The 14,055-nt window shown below is 36.9% G+C and overlaps 1 protein-coding gene across 3 annotated transcripts in view; it reads right to left on the reverse strand.

Moving 5' to 3' along the window:
• The window catches only part of Cdh8 (cadherin 8), a 394,887-nt gene that overhangs the window by 163,303 nt on the left and 217,529 nt on the right, over window positions 1-14,055 (reverse strand). For all 3 annotated transcript variants that reach the window (XM_051168537.1, XM_051168536.1, XM_051168535.1), the window contains exon 5: window positions 3,860-4,027. In XM_051168537.1, coding sequence (XP_051024494.1) covers window positions 3,860-4,027 — 168 coding nt within the window. The remainder of the gene's footprint in view (window positions 1-3,859; window positions 4,028-14,055) is intronic.

The following is a 14,055-nucleotide window of genomic DNA, read 5'->3' on the forward strand; positions in this document are numbered from 1 at the left end:
GAATAATCACACCGCTTGCCTGTGGGAATATTCATTGTTCCTCCACATAAAATATTTAACTAATTTCAGCACAGAGAGATGCAATGTGTAACACGTTGAAAGTCACTTTTGAATTTACTTTTATGTTTACAAACTTGTGGACCATTTTTGATAAAAAACCCAATTACTAAACTTCTGCCATGCCCTGCAGCAAGCTATCCAGATACATGAAATACTCCACTTGTCACTAAATTCTTCAGTGCTCTGAAGACTAGAATCCTACCTTCAAAACTCCCTAGGCAAAATACAATTACAGTGTGTTTTCATTCTCCTATGGGGACAGTAAAGCATGTCTAATCAGTGGCATTTGTCCTATTTTTATTCCAATTGCTTGGTTGTGATGTTGCTGCAGATTTGTTCATTGGCATAGGAGGAGCTTGTGGCACTCATCCACTCTCCCTGGCCATTAACACATTACTGCTCACCTGCCCTATATCTGTCTACCCGTCCTGATATTTCTTTGCCTCAGGGTTTTATCTGGCCTTCAGATTCCATTTCATCCAGTGCATGTCAGCCTGGAAGAACTTTGCAAGCATTGATTCATGCCACAGAAACAGTCATCAAAGACTCACAGGGGTTAGTTTATGAAATACTAGATGTCTCCGTTCTCTGGTAGGATAACTTTGAGTTACTACTTTTTTTTTTTTTTTTATGTTTCCATCAATTCAGACTTTTCTCTGCATGATACAGGTACATTCACCCACAGTGGTAAGTGTTGGATTCTGTACACCTCTGACATCTAGCCTACCCTTTCTCACTTCCCTGCTGGTGCACCATGGGGAAGGAAAATTACTTTTAATCAGATTCTTGTCTCAGATGCTGTTTCAGGGAAACCAAAACTCAGACAACCAGGAAGAACAAGTCCTAATACAATCACAATAAGGGAAAAACAATCTTTAAGTGGGGCTACAGGCCCAAAAGGAAAAGTTAAATCTCTAGAATTTTGCCTAATTACAGGTTAAGCTCAAACACTGAATCCCTGGATAATCAAAGTTTGTTTTATCTAATAGTACAAGACTAGTTCATTTTATGAGTAGAGACACTTGGGATCCTTTCCTTAACTGTTGGAATGGTAACATTATGGGACTGAAGAAGAAACATTTTAGAAGTGGTTTTCCATAAGGAAGGCACAGACACTCATCCACCCAAAATAAGCTGCCCGGTTCTCTCAAGGCTTGTATTACAGGTGTGTTTGGAAAACATCATTTTAGTGTGCTTATGTAGTAAACAGGAGGCAGTGGATCTCACCTTACTGCCAATACTACAGGAAGCCTTGAAAAGCTAAGCAAAGGGAATACTTCTTTATTGACTCCCATTCTCTGTGTTCTTGCCATCCCTGTCAGAGTTATAACAGTTACTAATCATTATCTCCACAGAAGGGAACCCTTTAACAAGCTACCTACCACTGCTGAACTGAAATAGTCATCTTTCTGTAAAAGATGAGTTTTATATTACTGAGTAAATTACAAAGGTAGCAGGAGGGAAAATAAAAAGACTGTCAAAAAGATAGAATAAATTATTTCAATATTTTTCTGAAAAGGGTCTTAATTCATAGAATGGCAGTAGTAAAAGTTGTTCAGCTCTGTATGAAAATATGTTTCTATGCACTCTACCTTGAAGTTCTTATGAATGAATTCTCTGTTGCCCATCAAATGTGTCATTTTAGAGCTCTACCCGTACCCTCCTCTCTCTTCTTTCCTTCCATAGTTCTTCTTTTTCTATTCAATATATGGGCTTAAGTTGTTTAGAATTTAAGAAAATGTTTTGAGATCTAGAAAGATGTTCTAAGTTGATAAATGCAAGATATGATAGAGATTGATTTAGGAACAAAACTTTAGACTCCCCTAGATAAGATGGATAGTATTTTCTTCAAGGTAGCCAAATACAAACTAGCTAAACATACTTAGTGTATATTTTCCATATGGCTTTGCTGATTGTTTCATAACTGTTCTTACTATATATAGTTTATTATAAATAAATAAATAAAGTCCATATGCATTTGGAAAAAGTAGTTTTTATATGGTGTTTCTGAAGCCAGCAGGAAGCTCCAGCAAGTACTTAGTTGCTGATATCAGAGATGTGACAAGCTATCTTTTCCAAATCGTAAGTCAATCCATCCTTAGACTTACATAATTAACACCTAACACAATACAGGCCCTGTAATAAGGCGGTGAAGACATCAGGGGTCCGTGTGTGTGTGTGTGTGTGTGTGTGTGTGTGTGTGTGTGTGTGTGTGTGTGTGTGTGTGTGTGTGTGTGTGTGCGTGTGTGTGTGTGTGTGTGTGTGTGTGTGTGTGTGTGTGTGCGTGCGTGTGCGTGTGTGTGTATCATTTCTCGTGAATAAACTTAGTCAGCTCACCTAGGAATTAGGATATTTTAAGAACTTCCCAATGATCTTAGTCTAAACATGGTACTTAACATGGTGTACTAATTTAGTCACAGTTCATTTTTCTACAGCCTCATTTTTAAGTGCCTTTCAGAAAAATTAAGTTCTTGAGGTCCTGAGTGTCAATGGTGGCAAAATTCTTATCATTTTTGTATTGTATATATATTTAACAAGAAATATATTTTTCAGAAATGTATGTACAATTTTAGGGCAAGATTAGATAAGCAGGTAGAGGTACGCATGACTATGTCTTCAGTGTATTTTTTTAGGCATAAAAAGTAATGTCTTTTTTTTTTTTTTTGACAGCATGACTGAGCATAGAGGACATTTCATTAAATCAAATAAGCTAGGCATAAAAAATCATGTAATTTCCTTCCTATTCCAAATCTTTAAAATCGAATATATGTATGCAAATATGAACACATACTATTATGGATATGTGTGCTTTTCAAATTTATTTATTTTTCCTGGTATTTTTTTTTTTTCTGTATGTCTATGTGATGGTGTTGGATCTTGGCGTAAGAGAGTTGTGAACTGCCATGTGAGTTCTAGGAATTGAACCCAGGTCCTCTGAAAGAACAGTCCATGTTCGTAACTGCTGAGCCATCACTCCAGCCCTAATATATGTGTTTTAAACTATAGATTTTTAGCACCAAAGTCTATTCTCCCTCCCTTGGCTTACTGATTTTATCCTATTCCATGATATTCTATGTGTCATTTGTTTTTCAATTCAGTAACCCTCATGTCGTGTCTGGAAGTCTTTAACTAATCATTCCTTCATGTAATATTACTTGGTAAATGCTCATAAGAAATGTTTTGTGGCCAGCCAGGTGTGCTGGGACATGGCACTTGGGAGACAGAGGTAGGCAGATCTCTGTGAGCTCGAGGCCAGCCTGGTCTTCAAAAGGAGTCCAGGACAGCCAAGGCTCCACAGAGAAACCCCATCTTAATCCCCTGCCTCACAAAGTGTTTTATGAAAAGATGAAGATGCACGTCAATCGTAACCATCTCCAAGGACCACTGAAGCTGTCTGCCTGGAGTTCTATTCAGGTTATCAAAGCTGAGCATACCCTTAGGACAATGGGGTCAGTATTTGTGATGTCTCTGTCAGGGGCAGGGATGAGTATGTCTGTTTGGAAGCACCTTTTATGTATAGTTGGTTTTCGCACTAGAGACTTGTTTCCTTTTTAATAATGGATTAATATCTGGCCTAAATTTCCAGCATTCTCTCCAGTTCTTTCTGATTCCATTACTTACTATTCTCTTGATATTTGGGGTTTCCTCAAATTCCTTGAAATTATGAAAATGGAGATAAATTTGTGTCTTAGCATAATTTTTAGGAAAGCAGTCTATGGCTGTTATCATGTTTTGCAATGCTGAGGAAAATAATACTAGAAATGTGCATGATTCTTGCCCAGTGCAGGGAATTGCTTACTCTGTGCGAATTTTGGAGGATTGTCATTAACATCGGTAAGGGTCACTGTGAGTGTTGTGGTTCCAGACAGACCACCAGAGTGTCCACCCATATCCTTGGCTTGGATTACGACCAGGTACTCCTCCTTAGCTTCTCGGTCCATGTTAGGGAGGGCAGTCTTTATAATAGCTGAGAGAAACAAAATAGAAAAGTGAACTTCAGCATAGCATTCACTAAACCATGAGTGTGTCACACACAGACACACAGACACACATGTGCATACATCAAGTGCCGACTCCGAGAAGAGTTTGTTTTGAGTATTTAACTGCTGTGTGTCTGTATTCTTAATGTAGAGTCTGAATATCATCACAGGCATTCATACATAACATGCAATAATACCTTTTGTAATGCATTAAGCAAATTGATTAAAATACACTTTACAAAACAAACTGCCTACCAAATTAAAGTATACATCACAGCATGGCCTCTTCTACCCAGGAAAACTCTTTTGAGAGTGAAGGAATGCTGCAATTTATCACACACCCCGACTCCCCTTGAAGATGAGTAAGTCAACAAACAGCTTAGAGGCCCCAAGGTCAAAGATAAATCATTCTTTGGCTCACAAATACATTAACAAGGTGAACAAAATAAATAATTAGAATCATTCAGATAAATAAAACACCATCAGAAGTAAAAGACAAATATTTAAATCCAAAGGTAGTTACCCATTTCTATTTTCATTTAATGAATTTAGTTGTATAATCTTCTCTACTGCAAAAGTAACAACTGTAGTAGTAAACTGGGAAGACACAGAAAGGAGGAAAACAAGGAGGAAAAACATCACTGCTAAGTTCTTTCTGGAGTTTCTTCTGATAGGATTTTAAAACTTAAGAAGATATATTTGTTTACTGGTAATTTTAATACTCTATTAAAATTCAAAATGTGCTTTTTTATGGCTGAAGTGATTTTTAAAGATCTTTACATAGCCCTCTATCTATTCACATACCTTTGTTCATTGATAAATATAGGACATATTCTACCCAAATCCAAGTTCATTGTATTTTTAGTATTTATGTGTGTATGTGCTTATAAATGTGTAGCCACAAATGTAAAGAGAACACTATCATTTTTTTCACATTTCATTTTTTTACACAATGGATGTCTTTTAGGGCTTGTTTTGTGGTATTCTAGTTGATCCTTACAGGTACATAGGTTTTCATCATATAAATAAAGAGTCACAAAGTGACACATATCCAACCCATTTAATTCCCAAATCTTTCCAGCACCTAATCATGACTGTACTACATCTTTTGCCCTTATCTTCTCTTCCTCCCCATCCTTCTCCACTGTTGCTTTAATTGAAAATCCCTGATTTTTCTATTTTTCCCAATAAAGACTCAGGAGCACAGCCAGATGTTGTGATGAAAAACCTGCTAGCTGAGAGAGGCACAGAAAGCACCCAGCTTAACTTTTTACTCAGCGCACGTCCCGATGGAGAAGGCCCCAAAAGACACTAGCTCAGTTGACAGCCCAGGAGGAAAAGACAACAAACAGACAAACAAACAAAAAAACAAAAAATGACAACAAAACCAAAAACCAAACAACAACAACAACAAAAACGAAAAACAAAACAAAACAAAACAAACAAAAAAAAAACAAGGCCAAAGGCTTGTTAGTTCAAAGCCCAAATAGCTAAATTCCATGGGGCTGAGAGAGCTAAGAGCCAAGCAAAAAATCCCAAACCCAATTAAGTGCCAAAGACTAAAGACTAGTAGCCCTTTCTATTTCTACAAGCTGTTTTAAATACCCTCAACTCAAAGTCCCTCCTACTCTTTAATCCCTGTCAGCTGGTTTCTTGTTCCCCCTTTTGACCTAGGGCTAACTTTATTAAATCCAGTGTACAGAGAGCTCTTGGATTAAAGGTGTGTGTAAGGCTGGCTGAACCACACCCTAATCACCTGTTTACAATACACAGAAAGTTCTTGGATTAAAAGTGTTTGTTAATGCTCAACCACAAGAAACAGGGATTTTCAGTTAAACCTCAGGGATCACAGTTGGATCTACACTAGATTTTTACAGTTCAGAATTCCATGGATCACACTGAGATCAAAGATCCTATAACACTCCTCCTCTTCTTCCTCCTTCTCCTTTTTCTACTGTTGTTTGTTGTTCGTCACTCATAAGAACACTGTCCATTCCCTGCTTAGTGTCATGCTTTTCTATTTCCCATACATTTGTTTAAGTTTGTGTCAAAGGTGTTTTTAAATTCCCAGAACTAAATAGTCAAGGAATGGCTATTCTGTCTCTGTTTTTATTCATAGATGTCGCTATAGCAAAGCTCTGTCTAATATCTCATTGTCTCTCTTACTCCCACAAGGATAAGGTGATGATGGCACTTGAATTGGCAGTTTGGGTGCTTCAGAGATCTATGATCCCCATTAACCAAGTTGCTCTTTGATCAGAAGCTCCTGTGTTATGTTCTTCCTAATCACACAATCTAAAATATAGTGAATATTTGGTCTTTCTAATCCAAGGGTTAAACACTGCAGTGACAGAATGTCATTTTTTTCCCCATATAAAAACAGTTCAGAGGTATTTGCTTCATAGTTCAGAGGCTGTGTCACTGAGAACCAGGGTACTTAAGAACCTATCCATACAATGAGAATACCACCTTAAGTGAATAGCTCAGTAACATCATGTGGGAAAGTTTCATATACAGCAGCTTTGCTCTTTATCTTCTCTTCTTAGAAGTTGGGAGTAACTTTCCTGATTGCTAAAGCAAGTGGGGATTCCCTCCAAGGTTTCTTCAGGACACACAACACAAGTAATTGGCTTCAGTTCAAACTGTATAATGAACAGACTGCCTGAGCCCACTGTCTCTAATCTTAACCTCGGTACTAGCAGCAATTCATTACAAAATCCAAGACAGAATTTCTAGAATTTTCTTTGCAGCTACCCTGTGGCTATAAAGGCACTATAGTAGAAACTGCTAGTGCCTTTTATCTACCCATTTTTCTTTTGTATTAAGTCCTAGCTATACATGTTACATGAGATTTTTACTCCTATTCAAAGGATAGGTCATTTCACGTCCACAGCAATCCAAGATGCTGATAATCTTCTAAAATAAAAGAGTGAAATTGCATTAAAAAACTCTTTAGCTTTGGCCCATATTTGCATCACAAAATTAGCAGTTTGGGGATGCTTTTTGACAAGACAGAATCTTCTTTATTTAAAAATATATATATATATCGTTTAGTGTTTTATATCATCAAACATAAAGCAGAAAGTGAATAATGAGAGCAGGCTGTTTTGCTTCTCAGATTTGTAGTTCAAAAAGCTGGACATATGGACAGTAAAAGAGACGTAAATCTTCATTTCACTGGCACTGCCTATGAGGATCTGGCTTTGATTTTAATAAGGCAAATAGGGCTTCCTATTACCTTTATGTTGGACAAAGGAATTCAAAAATGCCTTTTGATTTTAAAGAAATAAGAGATCCTTACAACCTTTATGTCAGACAAAGTAATTCAAAAAACACCTTTTGATTTTTTTAAGCATTTTGTACTGCCAAGATATAAACTCCACGTCTTTGTTTTTGAATTATGTTGGCCAATGGGCAGTAGTCTTTGTATGCGCACTCATATTCTAACAGTCACATGTTTTCTCCATGCGTGGCTGCGTGTTCAAGGGGTCATGTACATTTAAGAAACAACTGCAGCCTGAAAACACATTACAGATTGTAATTTTTAAAAATAGTGTTTGACAAAATGCTTTCTTCTGGGCCAGCTAGTTAATTTCCTTGATATGATTTTTTTTCTTATTTTCTTTTTCTTGTAGCTTGGAATGTAATGGGTTTAATTCTGGTATTTTCATACTTATCTATGACTTTATTTGAACCTATATTTTCCTCTCATGCCTTGCTTTCCCCTACTGCTTCTGTACTTCTTTTGTTGTTGTTGTTTTTCAAGACAGGTTTTCTCTGTGTAGCCTTGGCTTTCCTGGACTCACTTTGTAGACTAGGCTGGCCTCGAACTCACAGCCATCTGCCTGCGTCTGCCTCCCTGAGCACTGGGATTTAATGCATGTGCCACCCACCACTCCTGGCCTCTTCTGCACTTCTTACTGTTCCCTCCTTCTCACATATAGTTTCTCTTCTGCTTGTCATGATACGTTTGAGAAATCATTTCATGGTAAATAAAAGTAAATTTTCTCACTATAAAAATTCCAGGAGAACTTAGAGTTAATACAACAATTTTATTGCACCTTTGTTCCTATTTTTTAATATAAATTTTAAATAAGTACTATTTCCAGAGTTTAGGTTTGTCCTCTTCTGCAACTTTCTAACTCTGTTTAAATCACAAGACATCCCCAGGGTAAACTTTTGTCCTTGAAAAATGAAGGGCCCTAATATTTTATAAGTTTGAGAAAGGTCAAGCATAATTGGGTTTTTAATTGAGGAAAAGAAGTTGGTAGTCACAGTTCAGATATAAAATAGGCCTGGTACGATCATGTGCTATGTACCTGGTTCCAGGTGGTTTCACTCTGTTGAGAAGTGGTACAAACTGTACTAGCTGGGAACCATCTGGATGATGTAGGTCAGAGTGTTCCACTGAGAGGTTGTGCACGGTCTAACAGTCCTTCCGCTTCTTGTGTTCCCTGTTCACTGTAACAGCTTCTTCCTACCCATGCCATTCATGTTGGTCTACCCCAGTGTGTGTGGCCAAGAAACCATGTATTGAACTTCTGAAACATGTACCAAAATCAGTGATTCTTCCCTTTGGGTTGTTTCTGATCGAGGTAATAGCAACCTAAGTAACATATGGGTCCTACTACAACCTGGAAGGCTCATTTCTTAGGTTCATAGTAGAGGCTAGAACTAGTACCTTTTAAAAGAGTTTCCGAGCAACTCCATTTTTTAAAAATCTAATCTAATCAGATAATTAATGAGAACACTTATTCACCATGAATTATTTCATGCATACTTGGAACTGGCATTGGCATGTTGAGGTAGGGAAGTTAAGACAGTTGAGTGAACCCTGGCAGAGAGCTAAAGTGAAAAAGATATTATCTTCCTCTGCAATCTGTATTGAACACCATGCTATCCACAGGCCCTGTGCCTGTTCCTCTGCTATTTAAAAGACATGGTTTTACCTTTTCTTTATTCAGTCAAATAGAGATTTCCCTAGGGCAAAGTTTCAGAGTAAGGAATCTGAGACTGGCCTAAGTTCTCCCTTATGTTAAGCAGCTGGTCCTTATGTCTCACAATTGAGGGAGTGCTTCTGATTAGAATCTTGTTTCAGACATCTTAGAAATGTAAAGCTTGTATGTGCTTCCCCCACCTTGCGTCTCCATTGTCTTTAACATTATCATTTGAGAAGCATTTTGTATCCATCTTGAAAACTTCTTTTTATAATTTCTGTGATCTCACCAGATTGAGAGGCTTCATGAGAAAGGCAAGGAGATGCTGATTAAGTCTTTTGTCATATTGAAGGCTGATTACTGTAATTCACTCGTCGCGGGTCTCCCAGATTGTGCTGCACAGAGATTGCAGTTGATACAAAATGCTGCGCTAGACTCCTTTTTTGAATGCATCTTGTTGAACACATTATCCCAGTTATAAAACCCCTACCTTTGTTATCCCCAGAAGCCCTTGCTGATTCAATGTGCAATTATTATCTCACTGTCTGTGAAAGAGGGCCTTTCACTATGAGGTTAAGTGGCACAGATTCCTGGGAGATAAGTTCTTGCAGAGTTCCTGTTCTGCACTGTTTCTTCTTGCTGGGTATGTGATTGGGACTACATGCTGCCAGTTATAAAGGCCAAAAATATACAAGAGACGATGCATCATACTTGCCTACCATATTACTCAAAACTGGTTTCATGAAAATGCTTAACCTGCACAATGAGGTCATGAAGAAAAAAGGACACTTAGACAAATACCTTAGAAAATGTGTCAGCCTGCAAGGTTTCAAGGATGTTGCATTTCTTTTCCTTTATAAGCAATAACTTGCAAATTGAGAGATAGATAGATAGATGATAGATGGATAGATAGATAGATAGATAGATAGAAAAAACAGAAAGAAATAATTGACTAGACCTTATCTATATATTTATGACACTGCATCTGCTTTTAAAGATTCAAAAACTATGGGTTAAATATACTTAATTGGGTGTGTAATGAATCCTTAGACGCTTTATTTCTTGGTGTTACTTCCTACGATATACAATGTAGCATCTATTCACATAGCATTTATATCATACGCTGTTTATAAGCAATCTAGAGATAACTTATTGGGGGGTGTGGAGTTAGGGGTTTACATGCAGTAACCTGGGTACTTAGAAATATCATGTTATCTGGTATAATATGAAAAATATAATGAAATCATTAGAAATCAAAGAAGTAAAATGAATCAGGAATTAGAATCTTAATTTTTCTGACTCAGATTTTTGAAATTAACAAATTTCTGTAAGAAAGTTATTTCTCCTCTCTTTATTTGTGTTTGTATTATCAGATTTTTGTAAGACATTATTATAAAGGTAAGATTATTTAAATATAAATAATAGGGAAATATTATATCAGTGGGAAAAGATATACCAATCAAAGACATTGTAGTATCATGCCAGCAGTAACAACTGCATTGTAAAAATTCTTTAGCAACATAAAAATGCATATAACATTTTTTCAGTTTTCCTTAGAATTAATATATGTTGTGATTTATGTATAATATGCATATACAAATTGAGAGTGAAATACATACAAAGGTGGCTTGGCATGTTTTGTGGGAGGAGCTACAGTTACCTGAGCCCTGTTTCTCTGTATCCTGGGAAAGGAAACGCAGAGCTTCATGTTTCAGAGAATGGGCTCAGGCACTAACATATGAGAGATTATTTTGAAAGAATTATGAGTCATGTGACCTTGGAAAGATAAGAAATTCCTTCAAGTGTGCATATCACATATGTAGAATATTGTAAATTTAAAAATAAGAGCTTAGGTTTTATTATTAAAGCAAGAGAAGTAAGGACATAATACTTTTACTGAAATATTAAATACATGCTATACAAATAGATATATGTAAGTAAAGACATATTTTGGATTTATACCAATAAATATGCACATACATTAAAGATTAATATATTAAATCACACACATCTTAGTGTGTATTTTACATGCATAAATATACATATAAATACAATTTAACTATTAATTCAGTGATATAATTGACATAAATAAATAATCTTAACAAAATAACACACTTTAAGGTATAAATATGCCTCACTAACTTAAACAAAAGCAACAAAAGGATGTTTCTTTTACAATAAAATTTTTACAAATGGTATGTTGCTAAACATGTTTCTGTGCAGTTCTATTCACAGCACATTATTCCAAGCCTCTGGCCTCATCCTTTTCTTCAGAACTGGTACACAGTTTATGTATCTACAAGTGTGTGTGGATAATGCAGCTACTCCATTCTTTCCTTTTACTGTACCTCTTAATGTCCATTAATCTTCTCAGAGCTTGCTCTGATGTTTCATCAGCAAGGAAGCCTTTCCAGGTAGAACTAATTGCTTTCTTCCTTTTTATCTTATGCACTTTTGCTAGGAACTTTCTTAAAGCAATTAATTTTCTGTTTTGTCTCTACTTCATTACTACTTTTACCGTTTCAATCTGTCCTGAGAGCAAATTGCCACATATAAAGCCACATCTCATTCACCCCCATACGCCCAAAACATAGGTCTTCAGTAATTGTAGACGGGAAGAAAATAAGACAAAGAGGAACAAAATGGAGGAGGAAGGAAAAAGCCAAAGGAGGAATAACAACTGAAGATTTTTTTTTCAAGCTTCTTGTAGATTCATTTATGAATATGCAAACTCTTGATACATACTTTTATAGTCATCCTGTCTTCCAAGACCAGAGATACTGACGCTGTTAGAAGGCCACTGAGTGCCTTCAAGGTCAAACATTTGACCTTTCCATTGCATGAGAAAACTCAGTCACAACTTCAGATTGTGTGAAGGTTGAACAACAAGGAGGATGAGGTGAGATGGCTGCACTATATACTGTAGTACTCAGAGATTTCTCTGTGTTCATCCAGATACCTGACATTCAGGTTATGAAACAGCAATCACAATATACATGGCGTGGCATTACAATATTGCATATATGATCAGGAGTCCTCAAAATGGGAGGTGGTGCTGATGGGATACATATCACAGTAATACTTTATTAATTTAATTACTTGGTAATGAATTTATGAGAAATAATTTTGAGACATGAATGTCTTAACAACAACCAACACCCTACTACTTGTTACTTTTGAAGCCTCATGTCTATTTATTTTATCTGGAAAGAGTACATAGGTTTAACATCTAGAGTGTCCTTCAGCGGCTTATGGAAAACAATTCAGTTTTGGGAGTTTGAACATTTAGTATCTGGCGAACAGTAGAAGTTTGGTATGTGACACAGCTGCTGGTAAAGTCTCACACAAGGTTGTATAGTCTGTGACTGAACAAGGAACCACATCTTAGTCTCTAAGGCTGGGACTACAGAATATGAATGAAACAGTACACTGCGTTTTTGCTAGAACCTTTCAGCTGCATGCTCAGGAGCTTGTTTGTCTAACCATGCACTCCGAAGCCACCAAAGCATTGTAAGATATGTCTTTTTTTGTGTGTATTAACCTCTTTTCCCTGTGGCACTGTGTTTGAATAAATTTGTGAGAGACCAACCTGGAAATTTTTTAAGTAAAACTACTAAGAAGCATTCAAGTATCTCTGTGCATAAAAAATGCATTCTTGCATGTAAAATTCCTATTTTGTCATGCAGTATGCAGTTAGATTAGGAAACCAAGGCTTCTTAGTTATCCTACTGTGTAGATAATAGCCATGTCTGTGTCCACAGCCATATGGAATAGCATACAAAATTCCAGCAAATGTATTAACAATCAAAACCCATTTCTGCATTGATAAATGAAACAAGCACAATGAGTTTAGGGTATGGTTTGTTGCTGTCATAGATATTTAAATCCTCTGTTAAATAATTCTGCACATACCACAATGTTCAATATCAACAAATGACTAGCAATAGCTGCTACTACTTACATGGATAATTTTGAGTTATATGGAAATACTTATAATTATTCCTATTCAGAGTTAATGTGGAAATTTCTTTTCTCCTAAATAAAAATATCTCCAGGGTCCCCTCAATCAAGTGGAATTATTTTCTATAAAGAGAATGGTGACACCGTTCTTTCCTTAAGCCACAATTCCAATAGTTACTTAGTTACTAAATAGGTAAGGGTGGTTCACAAAGACAATGTGAAAGTTGCTATGAAACTGGATGTTTTCTCCTGTGCATTCTGAACTGATGTAGATAAGAACAGAAGGACTGTACACAAGAGAAAGGACATGTTTCGAACTCTCTGACAGAAAGATGAGTCTAGGATTCCAACATGAGTCTAAAATAAGTTTAGAGACTATTTTCAACTCTTAGATACATAGTCTCCGTCTTCCTGGGAAGGGTAAATAGAATAGATTTTTAAGGTTGAACTGGGAAGGTCAGGGTGGGAACAGAAGGCATCAGGTCAAGAAGAGGATAGAGAGAGAGAATACAGGAGAGACTACTGGAATTCTGGGGCATTTCTGGAGCAAGGTAGAAAGCTAGTGCAATGGAAACTTGAAAGAATCTACGAGGATGACAGTAGCAAAAACTCCTAGTGATGGCGGACATGGAGTCTGAACAGGCCATCCTCTGTAACCAGGCAAAGCCTCAAAGGAGGGATTGGGAAACCAACGAACCCACAAAACCTCCAAACTACAGATTCTCATGCCTGCATGATGTGCTGGGATGGGAGCCTAACATAATTGTCATCAGAGAGAATAGAGAGATTTCATCTAGCAACTGATAGGAGCAGATGCAGAGTCCCACAGCTAAATATTAGGCAGAGCTCAGAGTCATACTAAGGAAGCAGAAGAAGGATTGGAGGATTCAGAGGGATCAAGGACACCACAAGAACATGGTCTAAATAGTTAACTGGCTGTGACTTAATTCAGCTCACAGAGACTAGGGAGCCCATATGGGGTGTGACTAGGTTCTCTGCATATATCTTATGGTTTGTACAGATTGGTGTTCTTTTAGGATTCCTATCAGTGGGAGCAGGGGCCATTTCTTATCCTTTTGCCTACCTTTGGGACCCTTTTCTTCTTACTGGGTTGCCTC

The sequence above is a fragment of the Acomys russatus genome, chromosome 26 (genome assembly GCF_903995435.1).
Source record: "Acomys russatus chromosome 26, mAcoRus1.1, whole genome shotgun sequence".
NCBI lineage: Eukaryota > Metazoa > Chordata > Mammalia > Rodentia > Muridae > Acomys > Acomys russatus.